The sequence below is a fragment of the Pipra filicauda genome, unplaced genomic scaffold, assembly GCF_003945595.2.
Source record: "Pipra filicauda isolate LSUMZ 115617 unplaced genomic scaffold, ASM394559v2 scaffold118_size2161507_pilon, whole genome shotgun sequence".
Taxonomy (NCBI): domain Eukaryota; kingdom Metazoa; phylum Chordata; class Aves; order Passeriformes; family Pipridae; genus Pipra; species Pipra filicauda.
In genome coordinates, this window is record NW_024103640.1 from 1,731,215 (window position 1) to 1,757,515 (window position 26,301).

At 49.4% G+C, this 26,301-nt stretch overlaps 1 protein-coding gene and 1 long non-coding RNA gene across 8 annotated transcripts in view; one reads left to right on the forward strand and one right to left on the reverse strand.

Annotated features, from left to right (window-relative positions):
• The window catches only part of BCL11A (BAF chromatin remodeling complex subunit BCL11A), a 72,711-nt gene extending 70,213 nt beyond the window's left edge, over positions 1-2,498 (reverse strand). For 3 of the 4 annotated variants that reach the window (XM_039385851.1, XM_027738608.2, XM_027738606.2), the window contains exon 1: positions 1,883-2,498. In XM_039385851.1, the coding sequence (XP_039241785.1) occupies positions 1,883-1,937 (55 nt within the window). In that variant the 5' untranslated portion in view covers positions 1,938-2,498. Of the gene's footprint in view, positions 1-654; positions 998-1,882 lie in introns of those variants that run through there. The other variant, XM_039385844.1, reaches the window with a different exon arrangement.
• Positions 2,499-2,614: 116 nt separating this feature from the next.
• Positions 2,615-20,222, forward strand: LOC120324162. Of its 4 annotated transcripts, none has more exons than XR_005565222.1 (4): positions 2,615-2,792; positions 16,067-16,145; positions 16,251-16,358; positions 16,924-20,222. It is a non-coding gene; the product is annotated as an uncharacterized LOC120324162 (long non-coding RNA). The 4 variants fall into 4 exon arrangements; XR_005565223.1 differs by lacking the exon at positions 2,615-2,792 and adding an exon at positions 3,571-3,586; XR_005565221.1 differs by lacking the exon at positions 16,067-16,145 and having other exon boundaries at positions 2,615-4,658.
• Positions 20,223-26,301: the final 6,079 nt, after the last annotated feature.

Genomic DNA, 26,301 nt, shown 5'->3' on the forward strand with positions numbered 1-26,301 from the left:
CCCCCTCCTCCGGTCCCCGATCCCGCCGCGATCCCCCCCCGTTCCCCGCACTCCCAGGGCCGACCGGGGAAAGCACCCCCCGTACCCCATTTCGAGTGGGGGGGCGCACCCCCGTAACCCAGTGATGCTGCACCCCGAGCCCAGCCAGGCGGTCAAAATAAAAAAGCGCCCCGAAAAGTAGCGGGGAAAGAGGGGAAAAACGAGCGGGGGTGGGGGGAGGAGGCGAGGGGCCGAGACCCCCCCCGGGTTTTAGGGCAAACTTGGGGCAGGCAGAGCCTCCGGTCGGCCCTGCCCGCCTGCAAAGAGCCAGCGCTGCTTCGCTCCATGTGCGAACCTGGCTGGAATGTTTGGGCGGCCGGAATGTTTGGGGGAGAGAAATCGCGGCGGAAAGTTTGGGGGGTTTTGCGAAAGGCTGAGGGAGCCAGGGATGGTTGGCAGGAAGAAACGGCCCTGGGTTTTCTGCCATCCCTGGGAGGGAACAAAACCCGCGGGGAGCAATGGGGGAAAGGAAAGGAAGAAATAAAGAAAAATAAAAGAAGAAGGGGAAAAGGAGCGAGGAGAAGCATGCAGCATTTCCCCTTCCCCCCGGCTCACCCCGAGGAAAAGGGGATTTTTTTTCTCTCTCCCTTCCTTCCCACCCCCCTCGCCCCAAACCTTTCCAGCTCGAGTTGCCTTTTGTTGTGCAAAGAGCGCTCCCGCTTATCTTGCATCTAGCCCTGGTGTGTGTGGTGGCGGCTGGAGGGAGGGACGGAGGGAGCCGGAGAGTTTTTGTTGCGAACGGGGTGGTGGGGCTCGGGGTTTGTTTTTTCTCTCCCGGGGAGAGCGGATTTGGTTTGGGGTTGAAATGCGGCGGCGAGAAAGGGCCGTTCGCGGGTGTGAGGGTGCGAGTGTGTGTGTGCGTGTGTGTGTGCGCGCGTGTGTGTGTGCTCAGCCCGGGCTCGCTCTCGCCTGTGTTTGTTGGCAGGAGGCTCCCCGCACACGCGGTGCTTGTAAACATTCAGACACGAGATTTTTCCCAATCAAAATCCACTTCCACTTTTTTTTTTTTTTTGAAAATCTTCCAAAAAATAGTAAACGAGCGGGAGAACGCGAGGCGAGGGCGAGGAGGGAATCCCAGCCGGCGCGGCGCGGCTCGGCTCGGCTCTCCCTCGCCGCCCGGTGCCGCCCCCCGCCCCAGCCCCAGCCGGAGCGGCGGCGGGGCGGGCGCGGGGCGAGGTCGGGGCGGCGGGAGCCCCGCACGGCGCCGGCCCGGGGCGGCGGGGAGCGGGGGGCGGCGGGACGGCCACCCCGCACCCCGCGGCGGAAACAAAAGGGAGGCGGCCCGGCTCGGCTCGGCTCGGCCCCCCCCGGGAGGGCGCCGCGGGGCGAGGGGGCGAGCCCGCCGGCAGCCCGGGGGGCTCCGGCCGCCGGACTCGCTCCGCGCTCCGCTCCCCTCGCAGCTCCCCGCCCGCACGGCCACCGGGGGTGTCCGGCGCGCAGCCCGCCGCTCCCGCAGGAATTTCTTCCCACTTTCGGCCGGTTCTGCCCCCGGCAGCCCCGCACCTCGCCCGCGCCTCTCCCGGTGCCGGGGCGAGAGCTGCCGCTCTTGCCGCCAAAGAGCGCGGAGAGCGGGAGGCGAGCGCGGAGCGGGGCAGCGGAGTGCGCGCCGGCGGGCGAGGGGCACGGGCAGAAAGAGAAGAAAAGTCATCAAGGTGATTAAATTAGAGAGGGAGAAATTACCCGGAATGCTGCGAATCCCGAGCCGGCGCTGAGTTAATTTTTTTTTTTTCCCCGACTCGCTCACTCGCTCTCACTTTTAAATTTTTTTTTCCCTGCTCTCGCTCAAATTAAAAATTAAATCCGTGAAGGGGAAATTAAATAAATTGCTCTCCGGGTTACTTACGTGAAAATTCCCGTTTGCTTAAGTGCTGGGGTTTGCCTTGCTTGCGGCGCGACATGGTGGGTTGGTGGCTTCGGTGGCTTGTGAGTCGCTCGGTTCACATCGGGAGAGACGGGTTAGAGAGGAAGGAGACTCCAGAGAAAATATCTTCATCAATGTCTTTTGACATCCAAAATAAATTAGAAATAATACAAAGATGGCGCAGGGAAGATGAATTGTGGGATAGCAGTCATGGCTTTTTTTTTTTTTTTTTGTGCAAGGAAAAAAAAGAGAGAGAGGGAGAGGGAGAGAGAGAGAGGGAGAGAGAGAAGGAGAGAGAGAGATGAAAAAAATGGCAAAAGCCCCCCTGAGCTGCAAGTTCAAGTGCGGACGTGACGTCCCTGCGAACTTGAACGTCAGGAGCCTGGATGGACAGAGACATACAAAACATGGGCAGGGCAAGCCGGGGAGAGGGGAGGAGGGAAGGCGAAGGCAACACCAATGGACACTCATCAGGGGCTGGACATGAAAAAGAGAGCAGGACAAGCCAATGGACAGTGATCGCAGGGGGGAGAGGGGAGGGGGCGCGGCGGGGGGGGGTGCACCGGCCGCCCGGCGCACGCTGCCGAATGGAGCCGGGGGGCCGGGGGCGGAGGGGGCGGCGGCCGGAGCCGCGAGTGGCCGCGGAGGAGCGGGTGCAGGAGGGGAGCCGGGAGAGGGGCGAGGGGGGGAAATTAAACACGCACACGGGGAGAGAGAAGGGAGGAAAAGGAGCGGGAGAAAGCGAGCAGGCAGGCAGGCAGTGGCAGCTCTCGCACGCACACCCCCGCCGGAAAAGCAAACACATCGGTGAAGCCAGAGCCGGGCAGAGAGGGCTGCGGGGCACGCTGGCCGCGGGCTGTGCCGAGGAGCTGGGGGAGCTGGGGGAAGCCAGGTAGGACCGGAGACCACCCAAAAAGCAGGGGGGGGCATCCGGCTCCCGGCTTCCCCGCTCGCCCCCCCCCCCCGCATCCCCCTCGAAGCCGCGGAGTCCCCTCCTCCCGGGAGCTGCGGCCCGTCCCCGGGGGACGGCGGCGGCGGCTCCGCGGGGAGCTGGGGATGGCGGGGGCTCGGCCCGGGCCGCGGGAAACTTCGGCGGGGAGCGGCGGGCCTTGCCCCGGGGCGGGCGGGGGAGCAGCGAGCGGAGTTTGGCGGGCGAGAAAGCGGCAGGCACGGCAGGAGAAGCCGCAGGAGCGGGGCGGGGGGGAGCGGAGGGCGGCGGGACCTCGCGGCTTTCCCCGCGGGCTGCTCTCGCCCGCCAGCCCGGAGCCCCCCTCCCTGCCCCGGCGGCGCTCCGAGCCCTGCCCGCAGCCACAGGCTCCGAGCGAAAGCGAAACGCGGGTCTGCCGGCGGCGGGGCGGCGCGGGCAGCGGGCTGGCACCGGGGGAGGGCGGGAGAGGGGGGGAGCCGAGGCGGCGGGAGGCACCGAGAAGTGGCTGGAGTTGGGAGGATGCGGCGGCGGCGGCGGCGGCTGCAACTTCGCCGAAAGGACCCGGAGCGAGGCGAGCGCTGCCGGCACCGCGAGGGATCAGGTTGCGGTAGAATTACGCTGCGGAGGCGATCGGGCGTGCGGAGCAAAGTGAGGCGGCGAAGGGAGTGCGAGGGGATAACCGTGCCCGGGACGGCGGCGGAGAGCCGGAGCGGAGCGCCGGGCGGGAGCCCCCGGGGAGCGAGGAGCTGCCCGCCGCCGTAAGAGACACTTCGCCGGGCAGAGCCGCGGCCGCCCCGGGGAGCGAGGGGCGGGCGGGGGCCGGGGCTCGGCGGGGACCTGTTGGCGAGGCGAGCCCGAGGCGCACCGGCGGAGCTGTCAGGGGCCGGGCCGCTCCGCCGTGCGATGGTTTCAGCTTCCCGCCAGCCGGCCCCCCAAACACCCCCCGGCTCCGCCCGCCGCCGCTCAGCCCCCCGCTCCCCTCCTTTATAGAGCGGCGCGGGGATGCGCCCCGCGGTGCCGGGGCGCGGTGCGGCCGCAGATGCGGGACGTGGCGGGGGGACCCGGCCGCAGGTGACAACAGCGGCGGCTCCGGGGCTCACGCCGCTCGCAGGGCTGGCTGTGCACATGTCCCTGCGCGAAACCCACAGAAACGGGCGTGCGTGCTTGTAGCGGAGATGTAGATATATGTGGGGGTTGATTTATATCTAATGGCACGTATAAAGCTTTTGAAGGCGGCTGCAATGTAAAAAGTAATGACTTTATTACCCCTGAAAGGTTCTGCGGTTCGCAGTTAACACTCCTCTGAATTACAATTCATTACGCTCTCTAAAGCCAACCTGCATCAGAACACCTACCTGTGCTTATTCCCAGTCACAGGCATCGTTTCATTGATTTTCTTTTAAAAAATCATAGCAAATTAAGCACTTGGTGACAACTAAATCTGTTTCATTATCGTGCCGTGTTTGAGATTCCAGAGGTGACTTCCCAGACCGCATCTCAAAACCTACAGTCAGAAGCTAATTTTACAGATGCTTTCATGAATGGCAGCGAGGATGTTCCTACCATCAGCATGCCCTTAATTCCAGCACCGTAAAAATGCCTCGAATTAAATGGAAACTCGCTGCCTTAAAAATAATATTTCATCCTGGCTGGATAATTATTAATATTAGCATTTGATCGCAATAAGTGCTGGGCTCCCCCTCGTTCCTGTCTCCCCCCCCTCCCAGCGCTTCGCATTGTCATGTGATTGGAGGGAGATAACAAACCTCAAGAAAGAAAAGGAGTGAGAAGACATTTTTAACACGGCATGACCGCAGATTAATAATGCAGGTGGGTTTTTATTTCATTGTATTTTTAGGGGAAGGGAACGAGGCTGTTTAACGAGCAGTCGTGGACACAAAGTGACTATATTTACAATCCTTGATGTGGCTTTCGGTGGGTAATAAATTATGACAATATTAAAATTATTTTCTGGCAGCCCAGTTAACTGTGCTGGGGACTGTAAAGCCCTTACTGATTCCATTTATGCCTTGTAATTGAGGTCCACGGGCTCTCTCTAAACCTTTTGGTGTATATTGTGTGTAAACTTTTAGCTAATAGACTTTTTTTTTGAATGGAGGGACTTTTCTCGGTACTTCCTGCCGTATACATTCTGTCTCTGATCTCTATATTTAATGGCCAAGTCCTGGTTTATGCTTTATAATGTGTTGACAAGTTTTCTAACAGACTTTCTGAAATAATGCACATATATTCACGTCGGTTAGAAACTCCACAGTATTTTTAGAGTCGAGTAGATCTATATCCTAATGCACTGAGAGGGAGTGTAAATCATAGAGGATTTCATAGCCCTTTCAGTAGTTTTCTGTATGAAGTATGAGCAGCGTGGCCTCCAGACGTAACCTTTTAGAAAAAAAGACAGTGCTTTTATTTTATGGTGTAAAGTGCTTTTAGCTTCAGGGCTCTGAACGTGAATGTGGTCAACAAACAGCTCTTGCGAGGGAGTTTGCTACAGCTCAGCCCCAGCGCCGGGCGCTGCCTTCGCCATGGGGAGGGTTCAGGGCCGCCTCCGACCGCAGGACCGGGCTGACCCGCCCTTCCCCCAGAGACACGGGACCCCCCCGCCAGTGCCCTGAGCTCGGACAAGGGGGGCTCGGATGCCCCCCAGCGCTGCCGGAGAGGCTGGTGATGGCAGGGCCAGCCCCGCGGGGACCGTCTCCGATGCATCCGGGGGCAGGGGGGTGAGCTGACTCCGAGCTGGCCCCAGCGGCAAAGGCAGGGCCAGCTGGGGGTGGGAGCACCCCAGGAGAGCTGTGGAGCAAGGGCGGTGCACCCCACCACTGCCCCACTGCACCCCAGAACCCGCATCCCCTGCATCATCATCCCCTCTGCGACACCCCGAGCATCTCTAGCCCTGTCTGCACCTCTTACACACTGGGGTTGCTTTGGGGTTACACTGAGGAACCCAGCACATGTGGCAGGTAAACACGGTGAGAAATGCCCAAATGCTGACTGCTAACACCCAGGAACGCTGGCAGATTGGAAAAGCAGGTGAAAACAAACCCAGGCCAGCACAGAAGATGACCCGGTGATCACGTTCTGAGGATTGACGCAAACTTGTGTCACCTCCTGCACCTCCCCAACCGTTCTTTGCCCAAGCCACAGAGGATGCCCTGCAGTCCTACTGCAGCAGTTGGAGCTGCTGTCACCCCTGGCCATGTTATCAGCTGCTCTTTGGCTATGGACTCCCAGCCCCAGAGCAAAGTCAGCTGGAGGAAACATGGCCCCACACCTCCGCAGCGTGAGGGCAAACTGAGGTACACGCTGAAATCAGGGCTGTGGTGGTTTTCAGGCTGCCTACAAGGGGAAACCAACCCCAGGGAAAGATCTGCCTCATGAGCTGAGTGCCTGTCCTGCCTCAATCTGTCCCATGTAACCAGAGCCCCAAGACACCAGCTCATGCCCTGGAGCAGCTGAGAGCAGAGGTGGGCACCCATCCCTGTCCCAGGGCAGTGGCAGTGACCTGCAGCAGCAGGACAGAGTGTCCAGGTGAGAACACTGATGTTCTGAAAACTAGCCTAAGATTTAAATCTGCCAAAATCTATCTGTCCCTTTCCTCATGCCTCAGCTCTCTGCCTGAGAAACAGTGTGATCCTCCTTCTGCTCAGGCACGTGAGATATTTAAAAGGTTGCCACAGAAAGGAACATAAAACTCCCTAAAACTGAGAAGTGTGGCCTTCCTCCACCTCACAGGCAGGCACACGGTCCTCCCTCACAGGACTGGGACCTGAAGGCGCAGAGGAGCGTGACACAGTCCATGCCACGTACTGCTGTCCCTGCCTATCTGCTGCTTCAGTGACAGACTTGGCAGTGGGTGAGTTCAGCAACTTCGGTGGGCAAATGTTCCTGCTTCGAAGCTCCAACTGTCATTCACTCAGAGCAGGAATCTCACTTGCCAGCTCGGTACAGAACATTAGGACCAAACACAAATTCCAGAACTGTGCCAGTTCTCGGGAGCTGGGCTGCATTATGTAACGGCAGATCGCACGGGGTGCTTCCCGACACCGTCTTGATAGTCTCAATCAGGCAGAGGCAACGTGGGTGGAACTCTTATCACACCAGGCTGACTCCCGTGAATGAGCAGAGGACTTGCACGTTCTAGAAATAGTACGTGCATTAGTATTCCCGCATGAGGAGCTTGGGCGCGCTGCTTTTCCTTCTTTTTTTCTCCCCCCCTTTTTTTTTTTTCTTTTTCCCTTCTCTTTTTAATAAAGGCTCAGAATAAACTCTTGATTTTGCAAGCTCTTACTAGCAAGCACGGCGCACACAGCAGCGAGTCCGTGCAGGATCACAGACATCTGAGCGCCAGGTGACAGGATGATTTTGTTATCGGCTTGCCCTAGGCAGGACCTGGAATAAAAACCTTGAACTTGGAGAGACTTTTTTTTCCCTGGGTTTCAGCAAGGTCTGGGATTTCAGCCTGCCTCTGCTTGCACAGCACCTGGCATGGTGGAGGCCCTGAACCTTGACTGGGCTTTCTGGGGATGACTGTAAAACAAATGGCACAAAGCTCTCGGGTAATAGACTTTGATATGGCAAAAACCCTCCCTTGAAGCACAAAGAGAGCTTTGCTTGTGTGTGGGCAGGCAGAGGAAGGCACTACTAAATGCCCATAAAACCTCATTTTTAATCCAATGTTTGATTTCAGCCAACCTGGTTTTAGTTTGCACTGCCCTAGGACTTAGCTATTTGTCATTTTGTAGGTTTGGTATTTATATATCTTTTTATAAGTAAACCTATAGCATGCTCCTGTTTCTGCCCTAAGTTTCAAGCCAACGTGAGTTAAACTATGTGCATTTAAAACCTCCCAGAACTTGACCTATAATGCAAATCCATACAGTCTTAATTATGGCAGCCACTGCACGAGTGAGGTAGTTGAGCTTTCACTACTAAAGAGGCACAGTAGTTACGGTCTGTCAGTGCTCCTGTTACAGTCCCCATCTTGAAGAGGTTATAACTTGGGCTGTGTGAATTTGATTGAGCTGAAACTTGGGACTCCAACTGTCAGTCCATATAGGGAATTATCTTACAAATAATTGGCTAACCGACTGCTTGATTCACAGACTTTTATGAAACGATTTTTAATGGGGTTTAATGTTTTTTTCTTTTACTGACATCTAGGGTATGAATTTGGTACTTCTAGCTGTTCTGAAGCTCCACACTGAATGGCATATGTGTAGGTACCCAAGGTAAAGCTACAGCTCCCCTGAGGATTTCATGGGGCACACCTGCCACCCTGACCCACCTGTCTGTACCTGTACACTGATAGGGGACCAGGAACAAAAAATGGCACTTAAAATTATCTACAAAAAGGGTCCTAAGTGTGTAAGATAAAGAGAACATAAATAAATATCTTTGCTAACAGTTTCTTGGAATCTTTTAATCTTCTTGGGCTTTATCTTCCCCCCAAAAATGCATGGAGATGAGTCCCACCTGTGCGTTGGCATCACTTAGAAAGGGATGAGCCATTCAACTTTGAATATTGAGCCTTAGTTTGAATATTGCTTTGTGTTACAAAGGATTTTGCTGAGAAATGCTCCCCTCTTTTCACTAGTCTTAAAATTCTCAAAGGTGGTTTTTATCACTTAAGGCAAAGAGTGCATAATTGGTTTACATACAGACTTGAGATTTTCCTTGACCCTAACAGCAAAGACAAGCCCAGGGCCAGAAAGATGAGCCACACGTTGTGAACAGATTGCTCTCCTAAAGCTGGATCCCACAGAGCTTCCAAGCCCACCTTCCCACACAGTCATCAAGCTGTTCAGGGACACCTGAACTCACAAGCAGCATCTCCATCTGTTTCAGGAAGAGTTTTGACCAAGCCAGGCCGCAGCACGGGGCTCTCACTCTGGGTTATTGGCTGCAAGTCATTCCCAAACAAAGCACTGTGAGAAGCCAGGTTCTCCTGGCTGTTTGGATGTTCCACTCATCCAAATCCCCCCACTCATCAGGACTACTCTGTCTGCCCACACAGAAACCTACGATGGCACAAGTTGGTCCTTTTGAGTCACTGCTGAGATCCCAAGTCACGTACCTAAGCAGGTCACTGAGCCCAAGCCTATGAGCAGCAGGAAGAAGGGTCAGTGACACAAACAGCTTTTTTAAATTCATTTTCTGACTAGAGCTGGTAAGTGCAAGATTAGATCCAAGGGGATCAAACTCTCCCTAAGAAGAAATCTGGAAAGCCCCACTCCGGATGTGGCAGGCAGGGAAAAGGCAAACATTTTGTCTTGAAAAATAAACCCAACTATACCTCAAATCAATTTGAAGAAATAGAATAACAAAAGTAGTTCACTAATCTGAGAAACCCAATATCAGCAATCAAAAAGAAGTTATTTCCATTGAGAAATTAGTTTTGCTACACAAGATGAGGAAATATTTAGTTGTTCTCTTGTCCCTCCTTCTCCCTAGCACGCTTGGCATGTGGGACAGTAGAGAAGGAACATGCAATAAAAAAGGATTTTCCTCCTCTAAACCTGCTCAGCATATCCCCTACCAGAGGAACCTACTTGGCCTTGGGTACTGCGAAATTCCTAAGCACATATTTATCTTTGGGCACATCAGCTGCACTCACATGCTTAAAGCAAGCCTGTACTCAAGTGTGCTGTTAGATTGGTGCCTTTAACATCTTCTGTAAATAACTCCTATGACATTGCTTTTTGGAGCTTCAACTTTCGGTCACTTAGAATGTGACTTTAGTCACATTGAGCTGAAATTTAACATATGCAATCATCATTCTCTGTATTCGTTTTATATTACTGTTTCAGGTGACATTTAGGTTTAGCTTTTAGCTTCAGCAAAGAAGGAACGCTTTGCAAAACACGGCGTGTTTTGTGTGAGGGCCTAGATGAAAAATAATTAACAGCTGAAATAGCAGAGGTCTTTCTTCTGTGTTTAAAAATAAGGACAGCTTTACTGTGGGTTTTCTTCTTTGCCATATTTATTCCGTGCAAAATTTCAGCTTAATTGTTCAAATGCTTACAATAATATTTTAATGCAACTCTCTGTAGTCGGAAGAATAAATTATTTTATAACCCGAAGCTGCACAGAAAGACACAGCACCGAGGGGGAGCAGGAGTGGTGGTGAATAACCTGTGATAAGAGCCCACTTCTTTGAGCAGTTTGGATAGTTTTGCCACCATTTGTTATTGTCAGCACATATAATTTTGTCAGTGCAGTATGAATCCTGGCTGCAGTGAAAAGAATGCCTTCTCCCACCAGCATGAATAAGATTTCACTCAATTAAAATAACATGCAAGTATATTGTATGGTATTACATAGAAAGCTGATGTGCATTAAGTATGAATGCTGGGGCTGGGGGGAGTTATTGTACTAATGCTATTGTTCACTGAGCAACTATTCCCCAGCATTTAAAAAAGCAAGGGAAATTAAATACAGAAATCAGAAATATGGACAATGTTTGATATTACCATACTGAAATTAATGTTTTCACAATTTAGACTTTAATTTGGCCTATCCTATTTAGTTTCACAGCATCTGAGTGCCTAGAGAGAGAGAAATAGAGGTAAACACATGGAGAGAGAGAGCTCCATGCCTCTGTCTCTGGGACTGTCTGTGCTGACACACACCTCCCTCAGACGTTTGGGTGCTATAGATAACCACGGGGTAAATCCAGGCCATAGCACAGCACCAGTCTGTAAGTGCTACTCCCCACGGAGAACAGGGAGAAGTTTGGTCTAGATGTGGCTGGAACTGTGTGATCCGCTGGGATCCTCTCCCGAACAGCCCTGAAGGGCCCCTGAGCACGGGGCTGAGGTGAGTTACAGGGTCCTGCTGCCCAGAACTGAAGGTACACTTGGGGATGTACAGGGACACAGCCATGGCAGTTCCTACAAGGAAGGCCAAAATGTCCCAGGATAGATGTGTCTTAGGGAGCCACTGTACTCGGAGCCAATAAAAATGAAACTATTCTCTACTGAGACCTAATTAAGCTTTCACATTCACTGCACATTTGTACATTGCTTATGAGTGGGACTAAAAAATATATATACACCGTGACACTGTACTTTTATAAGGTGTCTATGGAATGCCTTTCCCACTCTCCAAGGATTGCCTCCTCCTCAGATGTAAACATTCAGCGAATACGACGAGGCTAATTATTTTTTCCTGGAAGTGATCAGTGCTCATCTCTAGCAGTTTGCACGGAAGCAGGGAGCTCACATTTTCAACCTCAGAACTTTAAAAAAAAAAAAAGAAAAAGAAAAAAGAATACACAACTGCCTTCAAATCCTAAGACAAAAATCAGTTTGGTAAACAAATTTTCCTGCCAGGGGCTTTACCGGGATTTACTCTTCCATCAGAGCCCTCGTGCACGTAGAAGCCTCTTTGCCGTGTTTTTTTTTTTTTTTTTTTTGGGGGGGGGGGTGTTTATAGATTTTCCTGTTACCTTTCCTGCCTGTAAAGCAATCAGGGAGAACGGCAGGAGGCACCATCAATATGCAAATTGCTGCCAGATAACTGGTTTCGCTGGTTCCGCCTTGGGAAGCGGCACGGCCGCCGCGGGGGGATCCGGGGGGCGCGGTGGCCCCTCCGCGCCCGAGCCACCCCCCCTCCGCCGGCTCCGCGGGGCCCGGCGAAGGGCACCGGGCAAGGAGAGCGCTCCTCGGGTTCCCTGAGTCCTCCCTGCTGGCTCACACGGCCTTTTTCGGCGTGTCCGTGGGCTCTTCTGCCTCGGAATTTCTTTTGCGAGGGGTATATCTGAATGCTCTTCCTTCGCCCTGAGAAGCGCTGGCGGTTTGATAGCGCCTCTCTCTCTAATTACACGATGAAGATTCTCGTGCCTCCATGGGCTCACCTGAGAGGTGATGCTCCTGCTTCTAGGCACGGAGTAGGAAAAAGACTGGCTCATCCCTGCTCAGCATTGCGCTCCCGCTCAAGAAAATCTGTGGATGCTCACATGTGGATCCGTATCCAGACACACACTCGGGCCCTCTCTTTTCTAACTCAACATTTAAGGGATTAAAAGGAGCTACTGGTTTCCAAATGAAAATGAAACTGGAAGTCGCAGGTAAGCATTTGCAGGAGAGTGCAAGACCATTTTGCAAAGCGCCAAGAGAAGCAGCGATCTCAGATGGGTTCTGGGTTGGCTCTGCTGGCAGATCCAAAGCAGCACTGCTCATCACACTGACCTTCTGCAGGGCGTTCGTCAAAACCACTCCAATGTTTTTTAAAACCCGCCAAAGCAAACAATACAGCTAGCTTACAAGTGTTCAGATGTGCAGTATCTTTATCACAAATACCCTTCCAGCGTAGTGGTGGCCCCGTATAACACAATAAGGCACAATTCAGACCTGTGACGGTCTATTGAATGCATGAGTTTTTTAAAATTGCCTGGAAATGTATTCATATTGTAAAATCTAATGGTTCAGGTGGAGCTTTTACTCTTGATCAAATGATAAAAATTGTTAGAGACCACTCTGTCATCCCATTGCTCACCAGCCTCCGTGAGGACTGTTTTACATTCCCATTTATATAGGACAGGGGAGCGAGAAGGAAAACATAAACCACAGAAGAGTTACTACAGACATTAACTTTTAAGCCTGAAAAGCAAAAGAGCTGAGAAAAAAAGCAGGGGAATAATTTTTGTCACTCCACATCCTACAGCTGAAGCCTCTGGGCAGTGGATGACATTAGGGTAAGGTTGCACTCAAGTCCTGGGGGCTGTCTGGGGCAAGGTCCCTGTCTGGCCTCCAAAATACCTTCTTCCTGTGGATTTAGGTCTGCCAGGGAAGGGGACTAGTGTGGACAGACAGACAGAGCCTATGGACAGGTGAGACTCCCTGTGGGACTGAGTGGGTGGTGATGGCCTTGTCTGCAGAGGAGGAATCTGAAGTGCAGACTAGTGACAGTAATAATAGTGATTACTATTAAAGCACGCAGCTTTTCATTACTGAAAACTTCAAATAACTCTCCTGAACTATATTTGAGACATTTTTTTCTTCATGTTAACTCCGGGTTTGATTGCTGAAAAAGGTTGACTGCTAGAAAAGGAAAACCAGTGCAGTGCACAGCAGTGGGGAATCGAAGCCCTTCTTTACCAGAACCCCTGCCATATACATACTGTCACTCACCTTCCAGACACTCAGTACAACCATTCAATCTATTGAATCAAGAGACTGTTTGATCTTATCTGCATCTGTGAGCTGACTGTCAACCTGCTTAGGCTGCATATTAAATCATCTATAGTAGCTGTATCAAGCTGGGATGATCTGTTAATTCTAAATTTATTAACCCTTAGAGTGCAGTCATCATGTTTAATCTAGTGTAGCCAGCATTTATTTTACAAGACTAAACCCTTCTTTAAGATATGGCTGTGCTGTAGGTTAAAGAGTGGAGGAGATGGTAACAGAGAAGAGCTCCACTTTGGTCTCTGAAATCCAGCTGACAGCATCGCTGCTCCAAACTCATGTGTGTGCCTACGTCATGCTCCTGTGTCCAGGACGTGGGGTGTCTGCACATCTGCTCATAACATTTCCTCACAGAGTTTTGCCTGAGATGAGCAAGAAAGAGCGGCCTTGAGCAACTTCTGAGCCCTCCACGAGAACCTCATATCAAAAATCACAGGGACGGCAACCACTGCAACACGAGCTGGGGGTGGCTGCAGGTGGAGTCCTGCAAGGACCCACCAACAAACCTCTCCTCCTGGTCAGCTCCCACTTCTTGGTCCATACCTGAGGTCCAAATCCATTGACAAACACCCTCGGAGTGCTGCTCTCTGCGCACGTACAAACACACCCCGACACCGACAGAGATAATTTTATACAGATACACACGCCCGCATCAATATGTTAATCTGTTCCTTACACACACACACACCCCTCCCTGCCCCTCTCTCCTGTTATCCATTATCCTTGCACATCGCCGATGGTATCAACGTATTCACAGCTTTTATTTCAGTCACAAACTGCAAGGCATGCTTCCTTTTTTGGTAATCATGTGCCCGGTATCTCTCTAATGTAGCCTAATAACAATTTTAGCATTCAGATGAAGCGATTTCATTCTGTGACTGCCTTTTCTATTAGATTTGATTCTGAGAAGCCCCAGTGGGTGCCTCGGAGGCAGAGATCTATCTGTGAGGCTGCAACCGATTCAATAGCAGCCTGAGCTAACCTTGACCTTTCCCTAGACCCTGCTCCATCTGGTGCCAGCCTGGTCCCCCCCTTCTCCTCCTCCTTGCTTCGCAGTCAGCACTGATCAAGGCGGAATCGAGCGTCTCTCTCCCTCCAAGGGCTGGGCAGTCGTGGAAAGGACAGCACATTTCAATATATGGAAATGACTGAGCCTCTTATGCAATCATAAATCTACATAGAGCCTCGTGATTTGATATTTCATTCACCTCCAAAGATTCTCCCCCTCCCTCCCACCAGCAGGGATTTACAAACTATAAGACAACGGCTTTCCCCAACACCTGGAAATTACAAAGCTTGCTGTTTACCGGGAGGGAACGCCTGGCGATTTCATCTGATTCACTTCGCAGTTTATTTATATATTTACGGCTCGCTCCGTTGTTTTCCCTTGCGTGCCTGGGTTATTCTATTTTTTTTCGGCGGGTCCCCCTCACGGCCCCGGTTCGGGCGGTGGCAGCGGCTCCGGCGGGGGCTGTTGCAGCCCCCGGTGCGGTGCCGCGGAGGGAAGGGGCGGACGGGCTCGGCTCGGCTCCACCAGCGGCTCGCAGCGCACCCGAGCCCGTCCCGCTCCTCGCCGGGAGCCTTTCCATAGCTGCGAACGAGCGGAGCCTCCTGCAGTAAATCAGCGCTCGCCACTTTGTCACCTTCCCACTTAGACTCCGTTTTCCTGTCCCCCTTCCCCGCTCCCACCCGCCGTGCTCCCGGAGCCTCCGGGATGCTCCTGCTCGCTCCTGGAGGGCGATTCCTGCTTTAGCGAGAGCCAGCGTGGCTTTTACCGCCGAGCTGCTCCGTGCTGCAACATCCCTCTGCGCTCCCTCCTCGCCAGGACGTGCCCTTACGATCAATAATTTTATTTTTCTTCCGAAGAATTCTGACGCAACCACAGTTTCTCACCGCATACCAGCCTCGAGATTACATAACCGATTATGTAAAATTATAATTGCAAGATAATTTATGCAGACTCTAATTATTACCTAGAGTTTCCCGTGTATCTGTAGCCAGGCACACAGCACATATGTTAAGAGTCGGTTCTGCAATATTTGCATAGCCAACACTTCTGGCTGTAGACACGGTGTGGAAAAGGAACGGGGAGATATTTGACAGTACATATGTATGAGAGAGATATATTACTTAATGGGAAAAGGTATCTGGAAATATATTTCTCTCTGTTTTGAGGAATTTGTTTTGCTTTATCTCCACGGGTAGTAAAAAAATAATAGGAAGAAACTGTGAATTACATTGAAAAAAAATATATTCAATTTGTCAGTTTAATATTACACTTCCTCTCTGCAATGCTACAAAGATTTAGAACATTTCCAAAACTTTCAGCTCTAATCTGTGCCTCGGGTTTGTTTGGAGGACCTGTCACCACACGCCAGCTAAAAATGAGTGTCAATTAATAATAAAACCCACTCTTCCTTATTTCTGCACTCATATAATTTAACAGGTTTTGAGAAAACCACGGATGCAATGGTGAGAATTTTCCAATGCGTGCAATATTAACAGTTTTCATTCCAAAGCACTGAAACTTCCTGAAATAGAACTGCCAAGCGTTTCTTTGCTTTTCCCAATGGCCATCTCCACATATTATTAGGCACTTAAAACATAAAGAATATTCAGCTCCTTAAAAAGTGTGGTTTGTTCTACCAGGAACGTTGCTGGTGGAAACGATCTCAAACCGTGGCGGTTCAGCTGAGCACGCCGCGTTATTTGTGGCCTGCAAAATTAGAAATAATTTGAAACAAGAGGTGGGAGAGGTTTCAGCTCGTGTTTTCCACCACGTGAGAATGTAACCGGAAAACATTCGACCTCGTAATGCAACAGGATTCATAAAGTCTTTGCTTCCTGAGCTACCTGAGCAACCAACTGTAACCTCTGCAGAAGTGCCTGAGCGCGGCTCGTTGTTGAAAAGCATATTGTACTTATTAGTAAAATGTGAAATGGCTTAAGAAACAGTTTGAGCTATGAATTGCCATCTGCTCAATGGGGAGAAACAGAAAGTAACTGAATATATTTTCTCACCTTTTTTTATAGTAACATAAACAACACTCCAGAACACTATAAACCCGTAGCTGTACCAAAGGCGGCGTTGGTGCAGTTCCTCGTGCTTCAGGTCAGGATTTTGTCCACACTGTTACACGCTGTTTCTTTTAACTCTCTGCAAATGTCCCCGGGTATTTTTTTTTCCTCCCCCTATTAAACGAGACGTCCTTTCTAGTTTCAGGGATTAAAAGTTTGATCCTCCTGCCCACGTGATGCTGTGCAAGCTGTCCCTGATACAGAGCTAGCCTGAGATCTGTGCGTGTCTTGAGACATCCAAATACAGGTAAAGCAGCGTATACAACTTGTTCTGGTTCTCTGCGTGGGAGGGGAGGAGGGAAGGGTTTATGTTACTCAGCTTTTATGCAGTGTTTTGCATCACTAGAGAAATTAATCTTTGTCCTCTCTCTCTGCCCCTGCCCCCTTTTTTGCAGGGAGAACCCGAGGAAGCTCATGGAACTGCTTCCTCTGGTGTGGAGCTTAGCCAGCGCCAAAAGCACATTCCTCCAGTGCCTGCAAACGCAGTGACCTTCCCGAGAGCTGTGGGGGCAAGGCCATGAACCCAGCTCAGAGCACGGGGAGGCCTCTGCCTGTCCCAGGAGAAAGGCCCTGCTCTGTGCCGGGAGCAGAGCTCCCTGTGAGCACTTAGGGAAACCATCCGTGCTGGCAGCTGCTGCTCCCCGAGACTCAGCTCACCCCACAAACACTACAGCAGAAAGAACAACATAACATTTTTTTTTTGTTTGTTTCTTTTCTGCTTAGCTGGGGTGATTTCTTTGCTCTCCTTCAGCTTTACCCACCTGGGAACGCAGTCTTTCTTTAACCTGTTTGTTCCGTTTCTTGCCCAACAGCAGATCAGCTATCCTGCCCCAAACACTGCTCCTATCAGCTGTGGATCAGAGGGGAGAGAGCTTCTGGAACCAGGGAGCCATTCAAACAAATGGCCTGGTTCAGGCACGCGAAGGAGGAGAACTAGAAGATCTTGGCTTGGAGTGAGTTTTGCAAGGAGCAGGAGAGCTGTGAATTGTTAAATTCCATCCCGCAGGACAAGCACATGTGAGAGAGTAACTCTGCAGTGCAGAAATTGTCTTCACCTGCCTGCCTGATGCTTTCTCCTCTCTGAAAGACCGACTTGTCGAAAGCATCACTTAATAACAACACGAGGAGCAGCTTTTCTGCTCCCTTGGAACTTGGCAGGAGTATAAATACACAGTGAGGGAAAAGAGGAATCGAAAACTTGACAATAGGAAAGGGAAATACAATGGCATGAAGCGGCCTGCATCCCCTCATATTTTAATTTCCACCAATGCCCCTGGCAGAGCTGGGCACAGCAAACCTCCTCGAGATTGATATGCAAAGCGTGCGAGCTCCTTGCAATAGCTGCACCAGAGAACACGCCCAGGTGTTCTACACCTCGCACACACATCACCCCCAAGGTTTGAGATTCAAATCACCTGTCCTCCGTCTCTAATAAGAATGAAATATAGTAGGGGAAGTTTGAATACAGCGGCTTGACAGAGCACGTCGCGTCTCACACCTCACACATGAAAAAACCCGACGAGTGCACGATCAAAAAGCAGCCACTCGTTTCCGTGGCACGAGATTTTTCTGTTTCAAAGGGCAAAAACGTGTGGTGGGAGACAAGGGGAGCCTGAACCTTAAACTCCTGTGGCCCCTGAGAGTACAGCGTGAGGCCAGATCAGAACTCCCTGCTATGAGGAAGATATTCAGACGTTTTTATGAGACTCACGGATCTTCTTTCTGCTTTCAAGTGTGCAGGACATAAGCAAAGCACAAGAAGCAGCGCTGCACTTCAAGTGGTCCTTCCCTCACGAAAAAGTTGCCAGAGCAGAACACCACCCTGGGGTGGAAGTTGTTGATCTTGTCCTCTTAAGGGTTTGCCAGGGTTTCCATTGTAAGCCTAAGCCATCCCAGCCTAAGATCCACATCCTACAAAGAGTTTCTGGAGAAGCAGTGTGTCAGCCGGGTAGATGACCACATCTCCACAGAGCTGACAGGCCTGGTAGCTTTTTCAGCCTGTCCTGGGCCCAGATTCTGGGATGGAAAGTGTGTAGGCTTTGCCTCCGTGTTACAAAGCAGCCCACAACAGACATCTGATAAGCAGCTCCAAGTGAGATGCAAACAAAGGACAGGGACTGGCATTAAGGAACCACCACCCACAACAGGTTAGTTTGTTTCTGCTTGAATGGCTTCCACTATTGACACAAGGATGGACATTACCAGTTCAAGCCCTGCAGGAAGCTGTGCCCCTCCCTTAGCTGAAGGGTTAAAACTGACTCAAAAAGGTACATTACAGCTCCAGGTGTCAGACTCAGAAATATTTGTAAAGCCAGAGACAGCAACTACTTCAAAAATTGCCCCCACTTCCAATTGGGATGCTTTAAGAGGGTGCCAGAAGCCAAATTCCAGGCAGCCTCAGGGAAAAGCCTCCATGAAGGTACATCAAGTAAGTCTCCAAAACTGCTACCTCAACAGGTGGTTGGTTTCTCTGGAGAGGCACCAGAGACTCTGGGGGGCCCTCTTCCTCCTGAGCTTGTCCTTCCTGAGATCAGGGTGGTGGTAGAGGAAGACAGAAGAGGAAAACTTAATGTGCCACTGCTTGTGCCATGATCTGTAGATAACATGAGGACTTTGCTCCTCAGGACTGTCCATCTGGCGCCATTCCTGAGCAATAAAAGCTCACCCACAAAGTATTTTAAAGCAAACAGTTGCTGTAATGAATACCTTAATACTCCTAATACAATACCACAAATAGTAACTACTATAAAATACCCACCCGGTGAAGAGAACCCAAGTTCACAGCCCAGCTCCTTCGGACAGCAGGACCCACAGAGGCTGTGGGTTCATGTCACAAAGGGGTGGCTCCTTCTACCACTCCCCAGCCATTCCCTGTGGCTAATCCAGGCACCCCTGAACCCTTTCCAACACCAGAGGTGCTCCAACAACCCTTGGACCTAGTGAAAAGGTGAGGTGGCCACTGGAAATGGGAATGTGTGCATAGGGATGTGGGATCAGGCATCAAATGTTCGGGGGGAGGAAAGAAAAAGAAAAAAGATTCTACAGTTTACCACTTGTTTGTTTGTTTGTTTGTGATCTCTGCACAGATTCTCTCCCTGCCTTCTTCAAGTTTAGAAACCAGGGCCACTGAAACAGCCCCAAGAGCCAAATGATGAATCTCTGATTCATCAGCACCCATCACACACAAGCACTGATTTCATAAGATACCTGGAACAAAAGCTCTTTATCATGTAAGATCACAATTTGTTTACCAGGGGCATTATTTAACCTGAGGAATACAGGCAGAAATCTGAAATTCTGTCTTAAATTTACTTTATTATGATCTATATTATTGTTCTTGAAGTTCTCTTTTTAGGTGACTTTTCAGTAGGTGGGCTCGAGCAACGCAGGACGAGATGCTCTGAGGAGAGCTGCATCCTAAGCTCTGAATCCCTTGATTTGAATTTTGATGACCAGATTCACCCCTTTTTTCCCCTTTTGAAGATGTTTACTATATGAATGTAAAATAATTACTGAAACCAGATGTATATAAGTACTGTACCTAAGGAAGGCTTAGAGTGTCTCAAAGAGAAAGAGCACTGAGTGGAATCTTGTTTTGTTTGGGTTTTAGCATAGTATGCCAGTTATTTCATGCCATTTTATATCATTTTACCCTCATGCTTCAACCTAAAAGGAAAACAGTATCAGTTCATAACCTCCTCTTTCTAGTCCAATACAGGTAAAAATTAGGTCTCTTACTCTTTTCAAAATTAAGTGTACCTTCCACTAGTCTTATGTCTTCTTATTTCATGAAGGCAGGTGCTGTTTGCTGTGTGTGGCTATTTCAGCGAGCTAAATATTTATTGAAAGCTCAAAGCATTCACTGGCCTCATTTTCTCTGGTTGTTCCATTCAGATTAATAAACCCCTTTCCTACTTAAAATGAAAAGAGAATTCAGAAACGTTGAGCGTCAAGTGAAAAAAAAAAAAAAAAAGCAGCAAGAAAATGACTAACAGATACCAGCACCTTGCATATTTATTTTGTCCTGTCAATTATTTTTAAAGGATCCCTTGCTGATGGAAGAAGATTTTTTAAAAAAACCCGGACTATCAAATAAAGACGTCCACAAACACCGGTTTCTTCATTTTTCCTCATTTTGGAGAAAGTGAATACTGCAAGGGTTTGGGGTTTTTTTTTTTTCCCCTTTATTGGACTTTTGCCGGCGGTGGAAAAAAAAAAAATTCCTGTTTCAAGGGTCATAGAATAAACCCGCATAAAGAGTTTATGACACTACGGTGACGCATTTCCGAAGCTGAAGGCTCGGGAGGCACTTAGAGCATTAGGGAAACACCAATATCAGATGTTCTCCTCCACACTTCAAAGCTGCAGCCGAGTGCAAAGTTCCGTAGGTACCAGCCACTCCGGGGTCAGCGGTGGCTCCCAGCGAACGCTTTCGGAGGCCTAGACCTGGAGGTAATTTCAATGTGTCCTCATCCAGTCATGAACACACAATCACCTATTGAAAAGTGTCTGGCTTGGAGTGCAGACAGATGGAGAGCACAGGGGTTAGTACAGCCAGGCCTTGGACTGACCTTTGCAGAGAGAATTAAATCAGTCTGACCTTGTTGTGAAGCCTAAATTATATCCATAGACCCCCAAATAATGCATCTTTAATGCATCGCTGCCCTCTTTTTATCAGCCTCTTTACCTCGAGGGTATCTTGTTTGCTAACTACTGATGTTAAATTGCAGCTATTTATGCTTACATTTGTGACCTCCGTGGACATCTTGTCACATTTTTCATGAGCACTTGAAAAACTAGAGAAATATTTATCTAGAGAGAATATATAAAAACCGAGGTCTTGTTTCACTCAGACAGAAAATAAACATTAATAGGAAAAGAAACCTGCTTCAACCACGGGGCCCTGTATTCATTGTATAAGTCTAACACAATAGTCATTGTACAATTCTGAGCTTCAATATGATCCATAACCTATCATCTGGACAGCCTGGAAAACAGAACGGTGCCACATAATAGGATTTCCAGTATCTTACAAACACCTTTTCTTCTCAAGATATTTTTAATATTTCAGGATTTTTTAAAAATTGAAAATAGTACTAAGAGCAGAATAACCCCCGTGACACCTATCAGTTTTGGTAGTACAGACCTCTGGACAGAAACAATACCGAGTCCAGGGGCTGGAATCTCGACTGGAAGCCAGCTCGGTTCAGACTAGGAAGCGTTTAATTGGCACTTGTGTTGACTGTAACAGCAGAGGAGCCCAGTGGAAGTTCAGGAGAACTGCAGCCCTTCCCACCGCCTGAAAAGACTCCGTTTTGTGGTTTTCTGTTGTACCTTAACCCGAACAAAAGGTGCTTGGAAAAAAAAAAGAGAAGACCTTAGTCCAGGATGTTACTTTCCAAGTACCTTTATTCTAAGGTGCATGGAGTTACTTTTTAGCTCCTGTTAATCAAAATAGAACTTTGATTTAAACCACAGAAAGGAATGAGGGTTTGTTCCTCTGCTGTTAGTTTGGGATTTCAGCTCTGTCTTTGTAATCTTGGGTGAGTCACCAAAGACCAGGATGGGAATCCCTCTGGTAATCTCCATATGGAAAGCTGAGAGTCCTCAGGCCGGTCAAGTCCACCATCCACAAGATTGGCACCACACCACTTTTGGGAACACTTTTCCCAGGAGCAGTGAGCTGTTAGGGTGGCTCCCCCATCTCGTGGAATCACACCCGTCCACGCAAGAGGTGCTTCCACCCCTGGGCTGGCACTGCCACCCTGATGACCTCACCATCAGCTCTCTAAGCCAGCGGATAAAAAAAAACAACACCACATTTGCTACCTTTTGCAGAGCCCTTTTTCTGCTGGTTTAGCAAACTGCTCAGGGGGAGTGAAGGGAAAGGTGAGCAGCAGCAGCAGCAGCAGCAGCAGCAGCAGAGCACGCAGCTGCAGGGTGGAGAAGAGCAAACCAGTGCAGCGCTGATTTAAATCAGCTGCAGAACCACACCATTAGATCAAACTGCCAATGAAGGTTAAGTTTGGTCTAACCCTTGGCACTGAAGCAGTTGAAATGCTGGAACGCGACTCTTTCTCCCAGTTTTATTCCTTACACTGAGAAAAGCCCATCGGAACTTTATTTGCATCACCAAAGGGCTGCCCTCCAGGGTGGGCTACGACTATAACGCTCCTCAGATACACTGTAAGAGTAGCATTTGTATTATAATTAGTATTTTACCTCTTCCCTGCGAGATTAAATAGGTCGTTTTCAAAACAGATACAACAGAACACAGTCCATCCCAAACTGCCCACTATTAACTACTCAAGAAGCTCATTCCTTACTCCAGAAGTGAGCTCTGGGATCAAAACAGGCACCAGGCATCCTGCAGATCCCTCACTACCGATATAGGCAGTAACCATTCCCAAGAATTTTTCCTGTATTGAGGGAAACCTGTCCACAGAAAGCAAAAGCTGCTGGTCAAAAGCAGCAGCCCTGGGCACAGGAAGAGTCACAGCTGCACACGATGGAAACTGTGTGGTGCTGTTTTAATGGGGTTTCTTTAGCTTACAAATCTCCAGGTGCTACTGAGAACCACGTAGGGATTATCTGCTCAAAAAGCAGAGGTCAGTGCAGCCCACAGTGCTGGGCTGTTGGCACTTTCTGCCTGCAAACATGCTAGAAATCCCTGAAAAAGGAAGTTTTACATTGCCAAAAGCACACAGCAGAGCATGAGCACCAGGCTCAACCATGTTTCCTGCAGATTCTTCCTGATATTTTAAGAGTCTTCCAGATAAATACAGACTCCTGTATTTCAAGGGACAGGAGCAGCAGCTCATTACAACAACCAACCAGGGTCTGTCAGGATCCCAAAGCCAGGGTTGCTGCTGCTGTTGCAGGTGGCTGCTGCAGCCCAGGTTGGAAAAGCAGGTCCCTTCTGACAGCAGCAGCCTTTCCCCACACCTTCCAACCTCTGACAGTTCCCAGGTCACCAAGCCTGATCCCAAGATTTCACAGCTGAGGCAGCAAAATTCAGCCTTGCCAGCCCTGCTGAGAAGTCTTGCTCCAGCTCTGACCCCACTACTCTTAGTTCTTCTTCCTCTTAGATGTGGTTCTCATGTGGTTCCCTGCAAGGTGTGTGGAGTGAGGAACAGAGCCCTCAGGAGTGAGTACATGCCTGTCTGTGTTTGTCCAGCCACAGAAGAGACAATCACAGGATGGAAAGGACATGGGAGAGAAACAGGCCAGGAAAAAAATCTACATCTTCAAAATAATTTAGCTCCAAAAAAATCGAGTCTCATCTAAACAGTCATATAGGAAACAATGAGTACAAACTACCACCTGCTTCTTTGTCTATACAAAGCAAAAAAAGGCAGTGATAATCACACTGTTTGATTCCATGATCTGATTCCTGTGTTACCTTATTTCTCAGAGACTACAGCTCTGCGTACCACAACATGCCTGTCAAGATGTGGATTTACAGGTTACACTGTAGTAGAACCTGCTGGTTTTCAGCTCCAATCGACATTTGCTTGTCAGTACATGCCTGACAGAGTTGCAGTCCAGATTAGGAAACATTTGTTTATGCCCCAAAATCCCCAACATATTTTTCCAGCTATGCTCCCAGTGCTGAGCTCCATGCCACTGCAGCTCTCTGGTAGTCAGCTCTCACACTGCTTCCTGGTATAAAATTGATTAGAAGCAGCATGAAGTGTTATCAAGCTGACCCTCGGGAGGCTGGGCCCAAAAATAACAGATGGGGAAAAGTGGCCTTTTGATTAAACTTTCAAGTGCCACAAACTGTACATTTCCCCTCACCGTGCATGTGCACACACGTCGTAACTCCGGAGAAGTCCACACGAGCTGCAGGCACAACATTAGTGAGCTTAGAACAGACCTATTCTTAACAACATTAGTGCTGCTGAAGTCAGCAGGACACTTGCCACCAGCTTCAGCGGTGGCAGGAAAGGGGTCCTTTGTTCCACTTTTTATTTCACGTCTCCTTCTTCCTGGTGTGGGCTCAGCTGATGCCAGAGAGAGGATGCGAAAGTAACGCGGAGCAGGCCCAGGCTGGCTGTCCATGACACAAGAGCTGCTGGTGGGGGTGGTGGCAGCTGCTTGGGAAAGCCATGCAGATTTTCAGGCATTCTCTAAAGCCCATGCCAACGTGCTTTCTGGGTGGTGCTGGGTATGTGCAGTTTGTACCTTTCCGAGGTCCAAAAAAATTACCCCAAAATCTCTTCCGATAAAATCCTGAGAGACAGCAGGTCCCCACTGCAAGGAGACAAATGAGCCACAAAGGATTTTGGTGGGAAGAAAAAAAAAAAGGCAAAGGAAGCAGCACATCTCCATGCACGCCTATACTGATATGAACCTCTGATAATACAAATCTGATTTACATATTCATATATTTATATGCCTGAGTGTTCCCATTTCAAAGAGTCTTATTGCCTAAATCGCTGCAGAATAGCCAGATGTAAAGGAATGAGGGAAGGATGGAATAGCAGACTTTGGAACCTGAATTTCCAGGCCTCAGTAGCTTTGCCACAGCCTCGTTTGCATAGGTTTTCTTACTCTGTTCTACAAGTGCCAACTTACTTTGAGCCACTAGTACATAGAGCATCAGGGCTAGAAATCAGTAACAGAGCAGCTCAACCAGGGATTGAAATACAAATGATTATTTAGAGCTCCCCCCCCTTCATCTAGGTAAAATTGGTGATATCTAGTGACAGGCCATGAGCTGCTGCTGCTTTGAGAACATCCATCAAAATGGATCACTGCTTTCCTGGACAGTTCAGTACTGCCCAGACCAGGACCTGCCTCTGTGGGGTTGTGCCTGGGCCACAGCAGGACCCTGTGGTTGCTTTTTGGCATGTCAGAAGAGCCATGATAAGTTCAAAACTGGTTTTGAGGCCTACAAATGAATGACGAGAGCCAGGCATTGAAACAAATACTGATTACTATTATTCCAAAAACAGGCCTCCAGAGGACCCGACAGGAGCTAACAGGATGGATAGCAATACATAGTCATCCTACCTCCTCTCACTCACACTTCTCTTTCTCTCTTTTCAGAGGATATGAGGTCCTTTATGTCTCAACTCCATCTGTAGTTCCTCAAAAATTGAGAAAAGCAGCACCATCACTGCTTTCTATACTCATTTTTCTCTCTCCTTCCCCTTCAGCCACCGGGTTTAAAACGTGTACAATAAACAAAAATAGTTTCCTAAAGACTTATTTAGCAGTTCTCAAGGATTATACCAAGCCCATTATTGAGAGGGAAGCGTGGAAAGAAAGAGAAGTCACCTGTGCTTGGTATCAGGGCAGCACGGTGTACCTATGTGGAGCCTGCACACCCACATCAATTTAAGGTAATATTTTGGTCAGCAGGTGGAGACCCCAAGTACACACGGGTTTAAGATCAGATTTGTGAGAGGCGGAAACTGGAATCGCATTCTAGGCCTGTTGTTTAACATTCTACGTATGCGAGACAGAGAACGAAAGAATAAGAATTATCTTTAAATCCCTGCTAAATCATGCCCTGCTTTCTCAAGGCAACCTCGAGCTTTAGTAGTTCAGACAGATTCTCTAGCTGACAATTAATATTAATGGGTAGATTTCACAATGTGGCATTATCACACTGTGCGATGGGTGGGCATACCATCTGGGTTTTGGCAGGTATTAGATGTAATCAAAGGGATTACTTGGCTCAGGAAGAAATAGGAAAACCTTGGGTTTGTTTAGGCTTCTTCTTCTTTTGTTTGGATGCAGCTCTAGGTGTACTTAGCTATTTTCCCGTTGTCCTTTGTTTCTCGTGATGAACGTTTCCGAGTTTACAGGGGAAACGGGGAGTCAGATAACCAGCACATTGTGTGGGTGGGAGTGAGGACCGATTTGCTTGAGAGCTCCCTCTTTCTCATGCATTGCTGTTTTGGGATCGATTGGCAGCTCGTTTAGGGGTCCGCCCGCTGCCTTTCAGGAGGTTAAGCTACGAATTTAAACAGTGAAGGAATTAAAGGCAAAATATATTTAGATAAACAACCGAACGGACCCTTTTCAAGATAAAAGCTGAAGAAATCAGGTGCGTGAACAGATGCACACAGAGGACTTTGTCCTCATCTTCCCACAAAGCAAATACTAAGTGCCAACTTTCCGGGGGGAGGAGGGAAGGAAATTCCCCTCCTTCCCTTTTCCTCCTCCCAACCCAGCCG